The 22,141-nt window shown below is 41.7% G+C and overlaps 2 protein-coding genes across 7 annotated transcripts in view; one reads left to right on the forward strand and one right to left on the reverse strand.

Annotated features, from left to right (window-relative positions):
- Positions 1-4,440, forward strand: part of LOC121920806 (twist-related protein 2-like) — a 36,997-nt gene extending 32,557 nt beyond the window's left edge. The window contains exon 2 of the mRNA XM_042448021.1: positions 2,894-4,440. The gene's annotated coding sequence lies outside the window, so the exon portion shown is untranslated. The remainder of the gene's footprint in view (positions 1-2,893) is intronic.
- Positions 4,441-12,176: 7,736 nt separating this feature from the next.
- Positions 12,177-22,141, reverse strand: part of HDAC7 (histone deacetylase 7) — a 266,897-nt gene continuing 256,932 nt past the window's right edge. For all 6 annotated transcript variants that reach the window (XM_042448009.1, XM_042448008.1, XM_042448013.1 and 3 more), the window contains 4 exons: positions 19,522-19,655; positions 16,453-16,537; positions 15,232-15,364; positions 12,177-13,773 (listed from right to left, as the gene is read on the reverse strand). In XM_042448009.1, coding sequence (XP_042303943.1) covers positions 13,731-13,773; positions 15,232-15,364; positions 16,453-16,537; positions 19,522-19,655 — 395 coding nt within the window. In that variant the 3' untranslated portion in view covers positions 12,177-13,730. The remainder of the gene's footprint in view (positions 13,774-15,231; positions 15,365-16,452; positions 16,538-19,521; positions 19,656-22,141) is intronic.

Genomic DNA, 22,141 nt, shown 5'->3' on the forward strand with positions numbered 1-22,141 from the left:
GAATTTCTCAAGAAGTCTCTGTACCGATACATCTGGAAAAAACTTTTAGGTGCTTTGTAGGTAAACCTTTTGTGTTGAACTCATCCCATCTCCCAGTTTTGCACACATGTTTGTTATCTATTTGATTTACTCACCCAGGCCCCTTTTAACAGGTTATGTGCTTTGAAGTCTAGTTATAGTGACCCTGTCATGGGGTTTTCTTGTCAAGATTTATTCAGGGGAGGTTTTCCATTGCCTTCTTCTAAGGCTGAAGGAGTACAACTTCACAATGGTCACCCAGTGGGTTTTCATGGCTGAATAAGGACTAAAACTCTGGTCTCTTAGGGATCATTCAGATATCTTGTTTTTAGTGCAACAATGGAGTTTATCAAACGGGAGGGATTTCTCTTAAATTCTAATGAAAAGAAAGTCGAGCCAAAACGCATTCACTTAAAGTCGCTAGTTTAGCGCAATTACATGAATACGCATTGCATTTGAACTGGCTTCCCATTGCCCGAAAATAGCATGCCATTGCCCGAATTTGCGTGTGGCAGTCTATCACACAATAACGTGAAACCCCATGATTGCATTTGGACTGATTTCCCATTGCCCTAATTTGCGTGTAGTGGGTTATCATGCAATAACGTTAAACCCCATGATTGCGTTCAGATTGCCAATGGATTATACTTCCAATTTCCCTTGTCTGATAAACTCCAATGTGAATGATCTCACTCATGCATTCCAGGTTAATTATTCACACTATGGAATCACATTGATGGCTATCTCTGCAAGTTCCATTGCCCACATGTGCAAGCATTTGAACAAAGATGAAGTCGATAATGAGAATGCATTTGGAACATGTTCAATGCATGCAGTTTTATCCTGAGTCCATTCTGGTCTATTTGCATCAGTTATTCACACTACTGACAATGCAGATCTTTTTTTAAAAAAAACCTTATGGCAAAACTCAATATCCATTATCCTGGATTAAGTGGGTTTTTGGCAGCCCCTCCCCCAAACTTAATTGGATGCATTCAGGATGCATGTGAACAGCATAGATTCAAGAATGATTATGGCCTGTTACAGTCTGCCAAAATAAAGCTGCTTCGGGTCTCTTTGGAGGTATGCTGTTTAAATGATGCATGGGTCCTACGAGTCCGGAGGTTGCGCCAAAGCCACACTCCATTCCTAAGCACCGGAGTGCAGCTTCCGGATTCTTAGGACCCATGCATCATTTAAATAGCATACCTCTAAAGAGACCCGAAGCAGCTTTATTTTGGCAGTCTGTAACAGGCTAATGTTCATCATTTGAATAATCCCTTAGAGCCCTAATCCAACACTTAAACCACCAAATTATCTGGCATCTAAAAAGAAGGTTTGTCATTGCTTTCTTCTTGGGTTCAGAGAGTGTGGCTTACTCAAAATGACCCAATGGTTTTCCCTGACTGAGCAGGAATTCAAAATCTGCTCTCCCAGAGCCCTAGTCCAATACTCAAAGCACTGCCTTGCTAGCTCTGGGGAAGTCGGCTAAAGTCTATGCAAGTTCATGCTACCATCTTCTGTTTTTAGAGGAGTATCACTCACCATTTAAATTGATTTACCCTATTCACATTTAATTTTGAAGCCAGATTTTATCACATGTGTTGGAGACAAGGTGAGTGCAATCCAGCTCCAGCCTGGGTCCCAACCATGCTTCTCTGGCATTTTTTCAAAAACAGCAGACTCCTGGTGCATGCAATAAAATCTGGCTTCAAAATTAAATGTGAATAGGGCAAGTCTCTTTAAACTGAATGCAATAAACTCCTCAGTTAGTCTCAAAGGTGCTGCAAGATCCCTTTGGATACTGATTTTCCAGACTAACATAGTTATGGACTTCATCACACGGAGGAAGATTGGAGGCAAATTGGTTAAATCCTGTGCAGAAACAGGATTTTAAAATCCGCTTTTGCAGGTTGTTTTTTCAGATGCGTCAGCGTCAATGGGAAATAAAGTGACATTAATCTGAATGCAAAGTCGACAAAACACACTCCTTCTTACTTTCAGGAAGTTCTTGAAAGTAAAAAAGAACGGGTTTTGTTGACTTTGTGTTCGGATTAATGTTGCGTTATTTCTCATTGATGCAAACTTCCTCTGAAAAAGTACCTCCTTTTACAGGATATTTCTAATTTCTGTTTGGTTTAACCCCGAACATCATGTGAAAAACAACCCACTTTTGCAGGGTTTTTTCACTGTCAATCAGGTTTCTGCACAGGATCTGTCACAAGTGATAAACTCCTATGTCTTTTAATTGTATACGAATATTGTGCAAAATTATTATGTGGCACCTCACAACCCCAATGATGTTGCATTTTTGAAATAACAGCAAATAGTGATGAGACATGCTCTGAGATGGTCAACTGTCTATTCAGTATTTTTAAAATGCATTTAAATTTAAATTTGGTATTTTAAAAATACTAAATAAACAGTTGACCATCTCAGAATATGTGGAGCTTGTCTCCTCACTGTTTGCTGCTTTTCTATGTGCTTTTCAATACTCTCTTTGCAACTATTTTTAGAAATACCAACAATGATGCCCCTTATTATCCTTGTAATGTGATTTATTCACAGTAACTATAATTTGAATTCAGTCACTTTGGAGGTATGCTGTTTAAATGATGCATGCATCACAAGAGTCCGGAAGCTGCGCCAAAGCCATGCTCCAGTCTTTAGAACTAGAATGTGGCTTTGGTGCAGCTTCTGGACTCTTAGGATGCATGCATCATTTAAACAGCATACCTCCAAAGTGACCCAAAGCAGCTTTATTTTGACCTGTCTGCACAGGGCCTATATTCACTTTTTTATACTAAGCAAAGTGACAGGTGCTCAGTTCAAATTTGATACTAATATTCTGTTGGCTTTTATTTTATTTTTCTAGGTCCACTCAGGAAGAAGATGGCCTGTGTCGCAGCCAAGAGCAACAACAAGACATCTACTCAAGAGAAACTCAGGGCTTGTCCACCACCAGCTCAGAAGAAGAGCAGCACCATTATCTTGGGGGACAGAGGGAAGGGAAATGAACCCAACTCAAACCCAAGATGGTGAATCCAAGCTTTCCACCCAGCAAGAGCTGTGTACACAATGGGGCCGCAATCCGAAGCAGGCACAAACTACTGGGCTTGTTACAAGCTGGTCTCAAAATGTCTATACAGAACTCTTTTGAAGAGCTAATTTATTTTTGAATTTGCAGGTTTTAAGGAGATTTTTTAAACCCCCCACCCCACCCCATGTTGTCCCTTAGTCTTCAGTTTCAACTTTCTGAGAAGACTATACTCAGCACAACTTGGCCAAATTTGCAGCAAAGCCCCAAACCCACAAGAGCACACTAGGATTCCTCTAACTCATTCTGCCTCTCCAATTAAGAGAGGGATTTGGTGAGCAAAAGCCTTCAGATGATCCATGTGCCGGATTCAGTTTTTAAGTCAGAAGTTCCCCTTACCCTCCTTAAGTCCTCTTAAAATGACTCCTTGTCTTCCCTTTATTTTAATCAGGCTTTGGTTTCTAAAACAGGGGTGAGGAATCTGGTAATAAATCAGGCCCTTTTGAGGTCCCAAGCTCTCATGGGTTCCCTGGATGTCCCTTTCCCACAATACAGTTCGTTTATTTTTTGCAGTTTTCGAACTTCTGTATGTCCCATAGCTTCCATTTCTAAAAAAGTTAAAACACCTCTTCTACGGCTTAGTTGTTGACTGTAAGTGCCTTAGGACTGCAAAAGTTGGCATTTTTGTTCCCACCCATTTGCCTTTGGCCTTGAGCATCACTGGAAGGAAGCCTCGAGATAACTTCTCTGAAATTGAATGCAGCCATTGGTCTGAAAGAGGTCCCCCACCTTTGCCCTAAGAGGAGAGGTTTTGGAAAGGGAAACCTCGTTTCTCTCACACTCAGCACTGTCGGGGCTGGTTATGATGGTTCCGCTGCAAGAGAGACACTATGGCTACTGCCTTCAGTTATTGTCACTATGAGGTTCTGGGCTAAATGCTAATATCGGGAAGAGGTTCCATCCAGGGCTCAAGACTAGTGTTTCCTGCCTTAAAATAATGTATTGACTTTATCGTATCCAGTGGAAGAAGGTTTGAATGTTCAAACAGTTTTAGCCAACACATCAATTGTAGGTGCAGCTGGAATAAAACCAGGATATAGTCTTAGTCTGCCATAACTACTCCTGATAATATGAATAAGACAGTGATGCGTGAGAGAAAGAGATCAAATGATCTTATTTGGGTACATTCACAGCACAGACTCACAAAATGGTTTAACCAGTTGTTCCTTCTCACAAGGGAACCTTAGGTACTGTAGTTTTATTAAACATTTTGAGGGATTTTTTTAAAAAAATAAGTATGTTCAAAATCCTGCATCAGAGGCTCAATGCATAACATTATGATGAAGGAACTATGGGCCCGTGCAGACAGGCCAAAATAAAGCTGCTTCGGGTCACTTTGGAGGTATGCTGTTTAAATGATGCATGTGTCCTAAGAGTCTGGAAGCTGCACCAAAGCCACGCTCCAGCACTTAGGACTGAAGCATCGCGTTGGCGTGGCTTCCGGACTCTTAGGATGCATGCATCATTTAAACAGCATACCTCCAAAGTGACTCGAGGCAGCTTTATTTTGGCCTGTCTGTACAGGGCCTATGTCACTGAAGTGGCACATAATGAGATGAGTGAATTGCAATGATATACAGTGGGGTTCTGCACATGGTGTACTATTGTGCAACTGGGGCTTCCATTCTGCAACTGGGACTTCCATTGTTCAGCGTGCCCCAAAGCACATCAGGACATGTTGTACATTGAGACCACTGTGCAATGTCCACACTGCTGGATATGCTGGGTGCAGTGGTCGTGGATGCAGAGCGATTCACCTCTATGTGACTGTAAGTCAGTTTACAATAATCTAAATACCAGTGATGTACTCAAGTCTTTTACTCCAAGTCTCAAGTCAGGTCTAAAGTCTTTGTCTTCAGCTCTCAAGTCAAGTCTCAAGACCTTACAAGATACTTTCAAATCAAGCCTCAAGTCTGGGAGCCACCTTTAACAGAGAAAAAGGAGGCAGGGTGCATTTTTCAGAGGGGAGCAGCAAATACATCAGACAACTGGCTTGAGGCAGGGCTTGCAAGTCTGCTAGGCAGCCTGTCCCCTTTGCACATCACAAAAGCCTTCTAAAGCATTTGAAAAGCATTATAAGGGTCCTTCCACCTCAAGACCATTGCCTAACACAGTTGCTGTTCTCCTCCGAGAAACACATCCCACACTCTGGGGGCGGGTCTTGTCTGCTGCTCAAAGTGACTGATACCAACAAGTCGGTCACTAAAAATATACAAGTCATAAGCCAAGTATAGTCAAGTCAGTGCATCATTTATTGCCAAGTCAAGTCCAAGTCGAGTCATTGAAGTGACTTAAGTCTGACTTGAGTCCAAATTACTCAAGTCTACATCAATGCTAAATAGCTAACAGCTTGTCTGTTGATATCTTAACCTGAAGGAAATTTATGGCTGTTGATGCAGTATAACTGAACAGAGGCATGTAGTTTAGGAAGACCTTTTCTGAATGCTGTGGATTACAACCAAGGGTAGAATACCATCCTGGAAATCTTAGCGTGCCTGAACTTGTCTGACTGAGAAACTAAGAAGGGCTAGCCTAGTCAGTACTTGAATGGCTAAAAGTGCCTATTGTTTCCTCAGAGAAGAAAATTAATGAAGAATTACATCCATAATTCTGACTTATCATAACGCAGGTTTTTTTACATCTCTTTAACCTTCAGGGAGGTGCTAGAGCTTAATGGCAGAGCACCATATTTGCATATATAATATCTCAAGCCCATGGTATGACATCTCTAAAGAAACAGGTACTGTGGTAGGAAACAAGAAAGAACCCTGCCTTAGGCTCTGGAGGACTACTGCCAGTCAGGATAAGCAATCCTGGCATAGACAAATTGGTACTGTACAATAAAGAAACTTCTGTGTCCCCTTATTCTCATGAGTTGTTTGACAACTGTGATAGTATGCAGTTATATTCCATCATTGTGGGATGACTTTAGAATGAAAAGGGCATCTTTCTACAAATCAAACCTTCTTGTATGAAGTTGAAGGCTTTCATGGCTGTCACCTGTAGTTTTTTGTTGGTTTTTCGGGCTATAAGGCTGTGTTTTATAAGAGTTTATTCCTGATATTTCTCCAGCAACTATGGCTGGCATCTTCAGAGAAATCTGAAGAAAATCTCTGAAGATGCCAGCCATAGCAGCTGGCAAAATTTCAGGAATAAACTCTTCTAGAACACAGCTTCATAGCCTGAAAAACCCACAAAAAATAACCTTGCTGTTATCTGTACTGTGCTTTTTTAAAAAAGACTAATCCCTTGTGGTATTTATTGATTTTTTTAGAAAAATTATGTACAAGATGGGTTATGGGACTGGAATAGAAACAATTGGGAGTTATCAGGAAGGCAATTCTTACTTTTTCACAATAGAGGAAATGTGACACCACCACCCCCAAGATGCTGCTGGATTGTAGCTCCGATGACACCTTAACAATCACTATGCTAGTTAGGGATCATGGGAGTTGTAGTCCAAGAACACCCAGTGAAGCTCCCAGTCGTGTACCTTCTGGTACAGGACAGCAAGGGCTGGAGGGAGAACAGAATAGCAAAAGTCATGGTGGTGAACTACACCAGTGTCATTATGGTTATGATTGGAGGATAAAGGCCACCAGAAACCTGGTGGGTTCCCGTGACTCAGTGGGGATTTGAACCCTGGTCTCCCAAGCTGCATCTGCACTGCAGGAATAATGTAATTTGACAACATTTTAACTGCCAGGGCTCATTGCTTTGGAATTCTGGGATTTGTTTTGGCACCAGAGCTCCCTGAGACAGAGAAGGTTACTAAATATTTCACAAAACTATAAATCACAGAATTCCATAGCATTAAGCCATGGCAGTTGCAGTGGTGTCAAACAGCATTATTTCTGCAGTGCAGATGCAGCCCCAGAGTCCCAGCTCAACACTCATACCACTATAACCATGGTGGTTTTAATAAATCCTGACAGGATTTATTCAACACTCAAATAACTACCCTAGACTAGCTGTAAAGAGAAAGTATTTTGCATCACTGATCGTTAAATAAGAAAAACAAACCAAACACTGTGGCAAATGCTTTTAAAATGGAGCGTTTGTTTTGCCATACTAGCCTTAACATTTAGCCAAATCAGGGCTTCTGGGCCTGGCTCAAGCTCATACAATCCTCAAACCAAATAAACGTTGACTCTCTCCCTGGTGAAGCCTTCATGAAGATAATCATTTACAAAACTTGTATCAGCACAAGACCTTTATCGGGCCAAGCCAATCGGTGAGAAAGTAGCATATCAAGTTTGTCCAAGTGGTCCTTGGTCCCACCCACAAATTCTGTAAAATCAACAAAATGTGCTCTGAAGGAGTATAGTTTGGTTAGTAAATGTCTAGGGACAGACTGGCCCTGCACAGGGGTGGGGGCATTGGTTGCAGGACTCCCCTGTGAATACCAGAATCCAGAGATGCTCAATTCCCATTAAATACAATATCCAGGGGTAGAGCATCTCTTTTTGTCTTGCAAATGAAACTAAATTTTATTTCCTAAGAGTACCCAGGAGAAGGAGAAACCTGCCTGCATGAATGTCTCTCCACACCATCTGAACCAAGAACAGCTACATTTTGACAAAATGCAGGCTTGTGACTAACACTGTTATATTTTCCCTCCTGTATGATTTTTTAAAAAACAGCTTTGCCTGATGAAGAAGCCAGTGGAGCTTCAAAAGCTTGCAACTTGTATTTTGTGCATTTTGGTGGGCTCAAAAAAGGTATCACTGTTTTGTGGATTTTGGGTGTTATTGTAATTAAATACAGTGGCATAGTAAAATGGTGTGCCTTGTATAATGGCAAAATCAAAGTTTGCTTTTTGGAGTTTATATTTTTTCCTGAATATTTTCAAGTCGTGGATAGTTGAATCCATGGAGAACAAATCCATGGATATGGAGGGCCAATTGTATGTTGGATTAGAAGAGTGATGAGGAACATGCGGCCCTTCAGATGGAGTGGTAATCTTGTTTGCCAGCATGGCCAAGGGTGGAGAATGATGGGGCTTGCTATCCAAGAATGATTGAATCAGGGAAGAGAGAGACGAGAGACCCTCAAAACTGACAACACACATTTGCTTTTGGAATGTACTGTTGTCAGCAAGCATAAATGCATGTCCTTTTTGCTATTAGTCACTCCTTCTCAAGATTGATGAGAACTTGGACTGTCTAGAAGGCTCGCAAACAGACAGTCCCTCCCTCACATGGCTTTTTTTAAAGGCCTTGCCTTGGAACACCTTCTGTTGTGATGGAAACATCAGATGTTTGGGTGTGGAAAATGTCCAATGCTTGAATGTGCAAAAGCCCCCCTTTCAGACTCCTCATAATCAGGAAGGTACAATCTTTAAAATTCCAACTTTCTCACTCATGTTGAAGTATGCAAACAATTCTGATAACCCCATGAGTACATATTTGTATTTTTAACATGCATCTGGAAACAATTATATACCTACAAACACCTTTGCATGTGACTTCCTGTTGTTTCTTTAGTACCTTTTCTCCAAAACTTCTGCCTTTTCCCCCCAACATAGCCTAAAGCAAGGTTTTAATAGGATTTAGCAGCACACACCCCAGAGGTTCCCTAAACCTTGTGATATCTCACTGCCTTGACTCCAGGTTACCAGTGGTTTTATACAGATTTATGCTTGCATGTGCTGTCTAGCTTTGGAAAGTCCCAACGTGACCCATCGATCACCAATGTTACTGGTTTGATAGAACAGAATTCTTTCACATTCTCCTGTGGGCCCAAGGAGTTCAAATCCTTAGGGAGGAAAGTAAAAAAAAAGAAGAAAAAGCTATCTGGTTGAACAAATAACTAGGTGGTGCAGCAGGGTCTCTTTTATGGTGGCTTCACTGTGTCAGGCATCACTACTCAGGAAGTTTTGCCAGTGCTCTATATATACAGGACCCTTTCAAAACAGACACACATGTCCTGGTTTCAACAGAAAATGCAAAGAAGCAGAATTGAAGAGCCAAAAAGAGAAACCTACTTACCTCCCAGGCAGAGCTCCACTGAGAAACCACCAACTTGCCAAACCTTGGGCAGAGCTCTTGCTCCATAATATCCACTTCCCTCCGCAGGATCTCTTCAACAAATGGGCACCAACAGAGCAGATGCTTGTTGGGCCTCCTTATTATGTACATTAGCCCTGGTTAGTGCATGGAGGGGAGACCACTAATGAATACCAAGTGCTGTGGGCTATATTTCAGAAGGAACCATCTCTAAGGATTCCTTGCCTTACCCTCTTAAATTCATGGGGTCGCTGTAAGTCAACAAGCAACTTGAAGGCACACACACACATGGCTGGGGTACTTGTGGTCCTCAAGATGTCGGCCTAAAACTCCCATAATGCCTCGTCAATGGTCATGTCAGCTGGCCCTTTGAGAAGCTGAAGTCCAAACTATCTGGGGAGATGGACGTTTCCACTTTCTTAACCATCATGATTTTGTCCTTACTCAAAGCACATGTGATGATGGCATCATTGTCCTACTCCCTGTACAGGTCTGCTCAGGAATAAGCCTTTGAATTCAATGAGGTTTGCTCTCTGGTAAATTGACTTTCTTCTAAGCATAGAATTGCACTGGAAATCACTTAAGATCTGTGGGGATAAAGAGCCCTGATGAATTAAACACGTCTCATACATACACAAATTTTAAGGGGTTTATAACACAATTCTATGTCTTTATCTGTCTATCTGTCCCTCTCTCTCACATACAGAGAGTGAAAGATGCAGGACAGTATACATCCACAGTTCACACATTTAAGGAACAATTTACAAATGGACTAATATTTATTTGTCATGGCTCCAATTTTGTTCTTCACTGAATTTATAATACGTTTCTATTGTAGTTCTGGAGCATGTCCATGATCCTGGCTCTGTGTGGGGAAAGGTGGTGCCCACATTTTGGAAGACCAAGGCATTCTAATTTAAGCTAATGGTAGATTATTAGCCCATGCCAAAGCTGGTTGCCTAAAAAGGAGTTAGGCGAGTATGGGAGTGCCGATCTGCTGAAGAAGAGCTCTACCACTGGAATAGCATGCTTTGTTCTGGTTCCCCCACAGAAAGCTTGTGGGTATATATCAAACACCAATGCCCTTTTCTGCTCTTCGATTCAAAACACCCTTCTTCTCAATGTGATCCTGCACATTCTGTGCCTGAATATGGTGTAGAAGCTGCCCTCCTGGTTCATTTCAATGGAACAGGGAGAAAAAAACGGACCTCACCTACTGCTCTGGCAGTAATGTTCCAACAGGGCTTTAACAGTAGTAAAATTTCTGCCCTGCAACTATATCATCCCAATGCCCCACAAGATGGCATATACGGTTGCTCTTGTCAGTTCCTGAATGAAATGCCTCCATGCAAACACCAGTCTTGGATAAGGGATAACCTGTATCAGTAGCATCTTTGTAGTTACCATGTCAGTGGGCACTGGCTTGATTCTGAGTTTTTGCCTGAAGTTATAGTCTACATTGTGTACAATCAGCCCCCCACTTTTGCAGATTTGATTATTCATGGAATTTGACAGACACCTTCGCCCTAGGAACCTCCAGGTCCTCCAGTGTGGCTCTACGGTCAACTTCCCCCAGAAATAGTGTTGGAGGACCAAGAGATCTCTAGTGGGAACACTTCCCTATACATTTGTAGGTTTTCCAGCAGAATTTTATAGTCAACTTCCAGCAGATGTTGCCATAGAGTTGTGCCGAAGGACCTAGAGATTCCTAGAGAAATGTCCTCACAGGTTTAAAAAAGTGTTTTTTTATAAGTGTGATTTCTCCACTTTCACAGGGGCCCTGCGTCTCTAACCCAAGTGAATGTAGAGGGCCCATCCTACAAGGTGCTGAACATATATGGTGGGTGTATTTCAGAACCCTGGAAAGTTCCACTGTAGTTTCTTTAAAACCTGGAGTCAATTCACTGTGACACTGAAGCCATGTCAGTATTGTATCCCACTGAGTGCTTGCTATCTGAAATAGTCCTCAGATAGGACACACTCTCTCTCTCACACACAAAAACACACAACCTGCTATAGCAGTTATGGACAACTTGACAGACAACACTTTGGTTTCTAGCATTCCTACTGAAATTGAATACCAAAAGGAAAGTTATGGTACAAAATGAATGTCCTATTACACCAAAGGCCTGAAGACCAGGAATGGAAAAAAATAAATGGAAAATGATCAAAAACCTATTTTTTGAGTGATGGGAACCAGACAGGGAAAATCCTGAACTGATGAAAATCCTTGTAGTTTGGTCCATGTGCAAAATTCATGCATGGTTGTTTTGCACAGAAAATATTTCTGCACAGAGATAGTTTTTTGTGCAGAACAGGCTGCCCTGGGCCCAAAATGATGCAATGTGGGAATTTAGTGTACAGAAAATTCACACACAGTTGTTTTTGCAAAGAAAACAGAATTTTCAGTGCAGAAAACCATACTTCTATGCAGATTTCTTTTCTACACAGAATATGCTGTTTCTTGCACAGAAAACATTTGTTTTCTAGGCAAAACAATTGTGTGTGGATTTTCTGCAGAGTCATTCCTGAATGGTGAATAGGCTTTGTAAACTGCACCGTTTTTGAAGACTTTCTTGCAGCAGGAAAAACATTGCTAGAATTGCTTGTTGCTTTTTTCAAAAAGATAATTAAGGATTATATTCCTTCTGAAAAGTGGCAGGACAGCATCCTCTTCCTTTTGGGGATGGGCAGAACAGAAAAGACTTTTATTCCTTCCTTCTTCTATGTTTCCTTTTCCTTTTCCAAAGCTGCTGAATTTCAGCAGTGAGATTTTATTGGCAGAACACATGGCTTGACCTTGATCCCTAGCACCCTGTACTTACTGTCTATTCCTTTTAAGGCTAACACTTTAAATAGACTGGCTTCATCCAATGAGACACCAATGCTTCCCTTCTTCTATGCCTGCTTTTATGTTGTTGTTTTTTACCCTGAAACCCATCTTGGTGCATGGTAGGGTTATTCCCAACTGTGTGGCTGAGGCATGGGAACAGACCCATATGAAGCACAGTCCTGCTCTCTGCTGAAGAAAAAGTAAAATAACATGCCTGGACTGCAGCAAAGGCTCAATTTACTGGCTGGTTTAGATCCAGAAGTTTATATACATACTCTGCATACTGCATCTTCCAGCATACACCTTTCCACCCTTCTCACCCTTCTCCCTGCCCTCCCTGGTTCAATTTGGCCACTGGCAGTGAGACTGAGAGACATGATAGATCTCCCCTGTGCTAAATAATTTAACACAGGACAAATATTTCAGTCTACATGTGGATCATTGTTGTGGGACTCTTGTCAATTGTGGCACTGGGAAGCTACAATGGTTTGCAGCAGTCCAGTTCATCTACACAAAGAGAAACAGAAGTGTGTGGAACAGGAATGTATGTTCATCTGACTGATTTCCTTTGGTAATTTTCTTAAACACCGCATGGCCTTTCCTTGTAGGACTTTTTTAACATAGTGGCAGCTCAGACAAATAAGAATTGGGTGCTTTTCTATAAAAGCTGTAAAGATGTGACAGATATGGAGATCCACTTACCACAATAACAGTGCATTTACAGATGCAATGCCTGCTTGTTTTCAAACATATCATAACGATTAGAGACTTGTGTGGAGTTGTTTTTGTTTGTTTTTTACAAATGGGGGGGGGACAAAAGAGCACCCAAACAACTAAGATTGACAGGAAATGGAATTCTGCATATTGGTTGGGATAACAGAAGACACATTGCCTTGCTCACTTTCTCCCTTCCCTACTCCATCTTCCAAAGCTTGTTCCTTGGAATAAGAACTGTTTTGTGTTCATAAAACAGGGGCACACCAACCAGCCACAAGCACTGTAGAGTTGTCTATTTACATGGTGCCTTGATGCTGGAGGAATGAGGGCCTGAGTCCACAAGGAGATGCAGTTTGTTCCTGCAAAGTTCTATGAGAAACTGGACAAAAGTCTGTGTCTGTAAGAATCTGTATATAGTGCAAATTAGGGAGGTCCTAGAACAAAAGGGGAAAGTTTGGGGCAGTGGTTGAAGCGAGAGCTGGGCTGGGTCACTGCTCAAGGATGCTCCAACTGTTGGAAATCCAATGGTTGTTTCTGAAAGTTTTTCCTCTTGCAAAGGTCCAGCTCCTTTCAAGATGGGAAGAAGTCTTGCTCAGAAAAAAAAGAGAGAGAATAAGGATAATAACACCCTGGCTCTGCCCCAGCAGGATCTGTCTGTGGGCCATCTTTGGTTCTGGAGGGAAAGGCACCACCCCAACGTCGGAGTAAACTCTCCAGTTCCGCAGTCCATATCCAGTCTCCTGTGTCCCACCAGGCACTGTCGGTGCTCAGAGTTTCATCCCAAGCTAGTTTCCCAACAACAGGAGCACCATGGGTCTGGGGACTATTGCTTGGATTGTGGAGTTCACATGTGGCAGCCCCTAAGGGGCACCTACTAATCCTGGGTGATCTGCCATATGCCTCTTCTAGAGAGCCAGTATTGCAACAGTTGAGTCAGTTTTCCAGCCTTGTGGCTCAGAATAACATGGGCTATGCAGCAGGCAGTAAGCCAGGACTGTGTTATGTGGAATGAGCCACCAAGGAAACTCCATTCCCATTGGGAGAATGTAACAGGCCTTCATTGGTTCATGGGCTCTTCTTCCATAGGCTCATCTTGCTGCCTAAATAAGAGGAAAACAGGATATAACCATTAGGACAACACACTGGTAAAATCACAAGGATTGCAAGGTCCCTATAGCCAAAGGTGTATCTGCACACTGAAATAAACTGATTTAACAGTTGTTTGCTCTTCCCCAGGGAACTCTGGGAACTTTAATTCTGTGCAGTGAAAAGACAGTAATTTTGGGTCCCTACTGGGATGTAAACAGTACTCACAAATTTTCTTGTGTTGGGCAAGAAAGGGCATCTTGACACATTAAGGCATCCCTTTAACAACTCAACCTTATGAAATATTCCTTGCATCTCAACCATTTTGTGAAAAAACTGTTAGCACAAAAGCTTGAACCCAGGTTTTGCATAAAAGAACATTTGCACAAATGTAAGGCTTTTAAAAAAAAATACAAAAATTCAGATCAAAGACCAAATGAATGAGGGATTGAGGGAGTCATGCTAAAACAAAGGAAAGCAGCAGAAGCAGCAGTAAATGCAGCTGTCCCATAAAGACAAAAAGAGGAGGCCGGGGAAATTATATCAGGATAATTTTTACTTGGCTGTAGAGCCTCTAAGAGAAGTGCAGGTGGTACAGTGGGTTGTTAGCCCCACATCTTCTCTCTTTAATTTCCCCATCTAGCATGGGCTAGGCCCCATCTCTGTTCTTTTGACGCTTCTTTGACCCCCATGCCCCCCTCTTTCATTCTAAATTATAACCAGAACCCATTAATTTGATGCCTGGTTGAAACAGTGGACCACACGTCAAATATATGGATTCTAGGTATACTTTAGAATGGTCAAAAGAATGAATAATTGAAAAGTATGTCATTAAAAAGCAGGGGACACTTGGACTTAGTTTATCCTCATGACAACTTTGTGGGGCAGACTGTAGCCAAGGCCATGTACTCACTGAGCTTTACTGGAGAGGTTTTCATTTGAACCCAACTTTCCCAGCTTCAAATCAAAATCTTCTGTTCTACTATATTTCCTGAGCACTTGCTGAAGAGGTGGCTCTCCCTTCTAAGTATGTGACTCCCCCAAATCAGACCATGCATTCCCTCAATGAAAGGCTGCTGTGAAACATTCCATCTTGCAGGCAGATGCACCATCTTGTGAGAAGATGTTTCTTCAGAAACAATTCACTGGAATTGCTAACACATTGAAGGGGCTGGTAGCAATTTGCATTTGGAAATATTCCTTTCTCCCCTCCCTTTGTGTGGCTATCTCAGAAGTCAAGGTTTCAGCAGCCAAATATTTATTTGAAATAGAAAAATCACTTTTGGGAGTCTGGTTAGGCATGGGCACTTTGTCTGACGTGTTTTGCTGACCACCACCCACACAAATTTGTCTTTGCAACTTTTCTCTAATCTTTTACTTAACTTCATGTCTCTGCATCATCTCCCACAACCATCACAATGGTGTGGTCTGAACAAACAATGGGTTTAGTAGATAGAAGCACCATTAATCACCTTTTTTCTGTCATCACAGAAAGTGAGGCCAGTGCTGTCACAGTCTCCACTTCTTCTGTGTCATGGCGCTGGGCTTCCAGAAATGAATAGCCCACAGTGGGGGTAAAACGTCGCACCGAGCTCCAGTATTGGCCTGGAACAGAGGAGGAGAGAATCACTACCTGGCCCATTTACCTTGCTAGCAGAATGGAAAGTCAAGCCCTATTGTGGTGCCATGGAAAATAAACCTATGAATGTTTTCGGACCTGGTTTCCTACCCCACAACCACAGAATGCAACCCATTGATGTATTATAGCAATGAGTGATTGACAAGACACAGAGTGTGATTGACAAGACATATTGTGACTACAGCTCCCAGAATTCCCCAGCCACTATAGCCAAAGTGTAAGCTGGCTGGTGCATTCTGTGAGTTTTAGTTTTAAAAAAACCCATTCCCCCCTCAAGATTGGTTTGGACATGTTCTCCAACTACCACCTCTTTACAGATGAGGGGATGTTGCCATCTGGATTCTGTGATAAAGCAGTGTAAGTTAGAAATGACTTGAAGGCAAAAAACAAAAATAGAAAGAAGGAAAAACAAAGAAGGAAATTGTAGAGCCTAGACATGGAATTATTGACCAAAGAAGCTGGCCTTGAGGTAAGTCTTACACAATGGCTGAGGGAATTAATGGTCCAAACAATAGTTAGAAGCGTTCTGCAAGTAAGGCATGGATGGCAGGGAGACAAATGGTGCACAGGCAAGAGACATAGAAAGGAATCTGGCTTAAACCTTTGGAGATGGAAAAGACATGAGAGGAACACCTGTGGGCCACTGCAAACTTAGAGACTGGAGGCTCTAAATGGCCCTCTCACTTCAATGAAGAACTGGTATGACCCAGAAACAGTTTTATCTGGGATCAACTGCTTCTGCACATTGCCTGTTAGGCTAAGAAAGCCATAATTTTCTCTCCCATTTGGTTGACCTTTTCCAGGTCCCATTACTTTTGGAAATCTCTTCAGGTTTCTTCAGCTTGCTCCAAGGCTTCTCAATGATATGCTCTGGGCCCAGTCAGTTTTCAGATTCCCCCAAGCATGCCCACTTTCACAGCAAACTGTGGCTGCAACAGGTATGCTCTCTTTTGAACTCAGAAGGTGCCAAAGGCAAAAGGCAAAAGACAGAACTGCTACTCCCCATATATATGTACATCCCCACCCCTTGCTGCATAGGAAAATCTCCACTTACTTTGCACCCGGATCACAGCCTCCAATGAGCACACTGCATTGGTGTTGGGTTTCTGCTGCAGGGTCTCCTCTGGGAGAGGTTCCAGCTATGTGGGGGGAGGGGGGAGGGGAAACCAGCCATTACTGTAACTGTTGTTTTCTCAGAGTATGCCTTGTGTACTCTAAGTCTGGAGAACCTCAGATCCTTGAGGCAAAATCTGATCCTCCTGGTGCTCCCCTGAAAGCTGAATCCCTTTCCCCCTAATGCCATCATTTGCTTGTTTTTCAGCTGTTGTAGGGGCCATTTCCCACACTAAAAGGTCAAAGTACCTCTTTAAAGGCAGTAAGAGCTGTAAAGAAAAATATGCTGCTATTTCAGTCCCTTCTCCTCTTACCTCTGGCCCAACTGACCAACAGTTGGAGGATGTCTCGTGAGAACAACATTGAAACTGCATTTGGGCATCAGGATGAAACAGACGCCTCATCTCTGGTGCAGTCTTAAACAGTAACAACAAGGGGGCTCCCATGCTGGGAATCTGTCCCAGGCTTCAGGGTGTAGTTTATCCAAGGTGCTTAACCAGTATGGGGGCTAGTGTTCAGTACCATAGATACCTCCCTGGTTTGGACTCAAACTGCAATATATTCATTGCAAGACACCTTGAAAAACGGTCAATAGACACAAGATTTTTACTTTTTTTGGTGCATTTTGGGACTTTGAAAAAAAGGTTCATGAAGACAGCTTTGCACAAAACATTATATGTATATTTTGCAAAGTGCTTTTTATACTTCACTAATTTTTCACCAAAGAAGAAAAAATAATAATAATCCTGAAATGCAAAAGAAGAATGGACTGAACAACGTGGAAAAGTTCTCATAAACTTGCCCAGTGAGAGGATTTCCCCCCCTCAGAACAATTTTTAATGTTTTTAATTTTTTTATTATCATTAAATGTATATATACATTTTACACATAACTACTTAACACATAACTACAGTACGTAACATAACTACAACCATTCGACCATACACACACACACACACACACACACACACACACACACACACACTCAACCTATATAATAACAAAAAGCTACTACTTCTTAAATCCATCTGACTTCATAAAACACTTATTAAGGCCTATATTCTCAGCTTCTGATTTTCATATAATTTCCTTGTATGCAACAGTATTGTTTCTATTGAGCTCAGTATTTAGTATTGTATTCTATCTTTCCCATCTCTTCTTGCAAAAGTTTATCATAGGGAACCATTCTTTATCAATGTTGTTAATGTCCTTATTATACTATATTTTAGATTGTAAGCCTGAGGGCAGGGAACTGTCTATTACCCCCTCTGTTGTAAGCCGTCTGGATTCTCAGTAATTGGGCGGCATATAAATAAACCCTATTATTATTATTATTATTATTATTATTATAGGGAGAAAACTTTTGATATGTTTCATTCTTAAGTGTGGGAATGAAGTCAATGAAGATATACAAACTGACATTTTTTCTAATCAGTTTTGGCTTTTGCTTGATGGCAAAATTGTGAGGAAGGAATAGCTTTTGGAGAGAGGTTTGTGGCCTTGAACCTCTTTTCCACACTGAATGAAAACCTTTTGATCAGTCTAGGTCTTCAGAACATTCCTTGCACTTGTGTTAAAATGGTTTTTACTTTGATCTATGCATTATTTTGCTCTGCTTTTTTCAGAAGAAGTTTTTAATGTCGCCTTCTACTGTTTGGTGATTTTGATTATGGTGTTTTATACATTTTTATCATTTGTCAACATGATTTTGAATTACAGTTGTTGGGGCACAACCCAGGTTCTCCCCCCATAACTCTGGGCTTGCCAGAGTTATGTGGGAAACAGAGTTGGCCTAAAAAAGCCCTTGGCAGACTTGGGAAAGTTATTTTTGAACTAGGGCTACTAGGGTGACCCATAGCATGGGCACTGGCTAGGGGATTGCAGGAATTGAAGGCCCAGAAAGGAATATTCTCAAGCTCTGGCTTTGGGCATTATGTTTTTATGTTCCCCTCTCAGCCACAAATCTTACTGAATTATCATCATCATTATTATTTTATTTTCTTATATCCCATCTTTCTCCCAAAAAGGGCCTTGGGCAAGACATTTTCTCAGTCTAAACTGTGACAAAGGGTTACTGCTGTAAGACCAGAATGAAACAGGAGGGAGAGAGGGAATCATTCATGTTGTCTTGTGCTCCATGGAGACATAAAAGGATAAAAATGTGATGGATGCATAGGTAAGAATTTATCACACTCAAGTCAGTATTTCATCTGCACAGAGGTTTTTGTATTTTTTGCTGACTACCTTGCAGGTACTACTACAGCAAAGCTTTGCAAAACCAATTTGGTAAGAGCCAAATAAATATGTACACCAAAAGACATTCAGGTTATGGAACACCTTCCCTCAAGAGGCCCCATTGTCCCTCCCCAAAGAAACTTCACTGGCACTTCAATACACTGCTTAATCTTTTTCATTTCACCATGCATCTCATCTCGCTTCATTCCCTTGTGCAATCTTGTGGCTTTTTTCTCAGTCCGATTCTTTTTTAAATTTAATTGCTTCCTTGTCTGTGTATTGTTTTAATGGATGCCTTGTTTGTACAAGTCCTGTGTTTAGAAATTAAAATCTGCCTTTCGGAGGAAGCTGTGATCACTCGGTAAAGAGAGAGAGGGAGAGAGAAAAGAAGCAGAATTGTGCACATTTTCAGAGACACCCTCCTCTATATTCTTTTGTTATATATTCTACAACTAAGGCATAGAGATGAAAGAAAACCCTGAAAGAAACTTTGGATGCATCTGCACTGCAGAATTAATGCAGTTTGACTCTGCTTTAATTGCTATAGCTCAATGCTACAGAATTCCGAGATCTGTAGTTTTGTGATATATTTAACTTTCACTGTCAGAGAACTCATTCCATAACAAGCTACACATCCCCAGATTCCAGAGAATGGAGCCATGACAGTTAAAACAATATCAAATTGTACTAATTCTGCAGGGTGGCAGCAGCCTTGATTTCAGAAGAAGCCCCTGGATGCTTTCCTTGGGTTTTGCTAAGCATGGACTCTACTCACCTCATTACCCAGCAGGGCAGAGACACAGGCTTCAGAAGCATCACAGATGGCTGTCAGATCATGGCCTCCTTCCAGAGCAAGAACAAGGGCCCCTCCAGCCAAGTTCATCAGCTGCCGGGTCATGTAGCCAAAACCTTTGGGGAAAGCCAAGGGAAATCAGAAACATTAGACCTTCTGACACTCTCTGTTAAGAGAAGCTGACCATATAATGGGGCAGAATAGGACACTTGGGAGAGGCAGAAGTAGCAGGCCTTTAGTCTGCCACTTGTCTTGGAAGACAGGTGACACAGATCTATGTGTTTCATATAGCTTGTCCTACACCTACCTAAACTGTTTGGCTGCTTGCAGGTATGTTGGAGAATCCTATCCCATAGCCTTTATTTAAGTAGGACACATCTGTTAGTCTAGTCGAGTATAGAAGGGAAACTGTCTTGTTCTTTGTTTCTTGAACCAGAATTACAGCCAGAGTACCTTCCTATTCCTATCATCTCTCTTTAAGCTCAGGACAGCTCCTCTTTGTGCTATTAATCTGTAAAGGGAAGGGTGGCCAGAGTAAATATTTGGAGAGGGCTCCTGTAATGATTGTGCAGAAGAGGAAATTTCAGCAGGGTTTTGCTTGTTGCCCCATTGTATCATAAGCAACATTTGTTGAGATTTCCTATTCTACACAACCATTAAAATGTACAGAAATTCTCTCCAGTTTTTAGTTTGGCAGTCCTAGCGAACTAGCCAATCAGCAAGTTTGTTGGTCTCCTCTGCATGATGTTCCAAGACTCACTACCACACACAAGCATGTAAAGCTAACTCCCCCAAGTAATTTTAGTTGGACAAACAGACCTCTTCTGGGCCTCAAATGTAGTGGAATTCCCCCTACACACCATTTGAGGGCATCAGCGGGCATTTGGAGACAAACAAAACTCACACTTTTCCCCTTGAGAGTGGTGCAATGGGAGCAGGGTCCCCATGATCCCTAGGGGGAAATGCAACCCCCTGATTCTTGACATCTCCTATTTCCTATTTTAGACTGATGTAGACATGAAACTTACTGGCACATCTGAGCTCTTCTGATCAAGATTTACCAGTTTTGGTTTAGAAGGTCATTTCCCAGGATGTTAGCCCCTTTTGGGAAAAGAAATTGAGAGGCAGACTCCTTTAACAGAGTTTGCAGGGAAATCTGCCGAATGTCTTGCATATCCCTGAGACTAACGTCAGTAAAGCAAGACAAACAAGCAGTGTTCAGTTCAAAGACACGGCTGTATTAGTTTGGATCGGTGTGCAAAGGGATGTTGTAGCACCTTTGACACAAAGAGAAAGAAGTTTGTAGCATAAGCTTTTGTAGAATGCATCTACTTCATAGGCATTTCATTCCATGCATCTCATGAAATAGGATGTGGCTGCTGTCACACTGCAGAATTAATGGTTTGACACCACTTTAACTGTCATGGATCTATCTTATAGAATCCTGGGATTTATAATTTTTTTGTGGCAGAACTCTCTGAGAGAGAAGGCTAAATATCTCACAAAACTACAAACTCCAGAATTCCACAGCACTGAGTTTTGTTTATTATGGAGCCCTGGTGGCACAGTGGTTAAATGCTGGTACTGCAGCTACTACTGCGGCTCCAAGGTTGTGAGTTCGATCCCAGGGCTCCAAGGTTGTCTCAGCCTTCCATCCTTTCATAAATTGGAAGTAAGATTACCCAGCTTGTGAGGGGCATTAATTGGCTTACAGACTATAAATGGCTTAGAGAGTGTTAAGTTCACTAGTAAGGGATATAGAAATGTAAATGCTATTGAGCTATGGCAGTTAAAGCAATGTCTAACTGCATTAATTCTGCAGTGTAGATGCTGCCAGTGTCTACCAAAGCTTATGCTACAAACTTCTTCTCAGTGCTACAATATCCCTATTGCAAGCAATGTTCATGTTTTATAAGAGAAAAGTTTACTAGTTACTTTGAAACATACATTCTACATATATTTTCTAAATCCTGACTAACTAAAGTTTGAGGTTAACCGAGAGGCTCAACAGAGTTGGTGCTCCTCATCTTGAAGGAGGAAGAAGAGACTGATAGTCAGAGAGGGAGAGGAAGGAAGGAACCTTTATGTGATCACAGAAACTTGAGAGTTTCTGGGAGCTTATGGAATTTTTTGCTTTGAGGACCATGTATTGCAGTCTGTAGTGAAGTAAATGGAGAAAGCTTTAAGAGACAGTGTGAAATTGAACACAGGCATGTAGAAAAGCCTTATGCTGACTAAAGCCCCTATTATTCTAATAGCAAATGGGAGGTAGGTGTGTGAAGCGAATGTCTGATTGGGGCAGCATTTTTCAACAATTATGCCTCCTGAATCATTTTCATCCCTTTTCAAACATAATAATGAGTAAACAGATGCATTTAAAGATCCTCAATATGTGTGGAGTAGCAAGTAGATGATCCAGCTTTAGATATATTTATTTATTGGATTTATATCCTACGTTTCTTCCAAAATAGAGCCCTTAGGCCCTGATAGTGCTCTGGCTGTGGCTTTCACATGCCAAACAGTGGTATAGACAGATCAACCAGAAGCTGCCTGTGTAACACCTACAATGGAGTCAAAACTCACTACTAGTGGACTGCATATT

Source organism: Sceloporus undulatus, chromosome 2 (genome assembly GCF_019175285.1).
Source record: "Sceloporus undulatus isolate JIND9_A2432 ecotype Alabama chromosome 2, SceUnd_v1.1, whole genome shotgun sequence".
NCBI classification, from domain to species: domain Eukaryota; kingdom Metazoa; phylum Chordata; class Lepidosauria; order Squamata; family Phrynosomatidae; genus Sceloporus; species Sceloporus undulatus.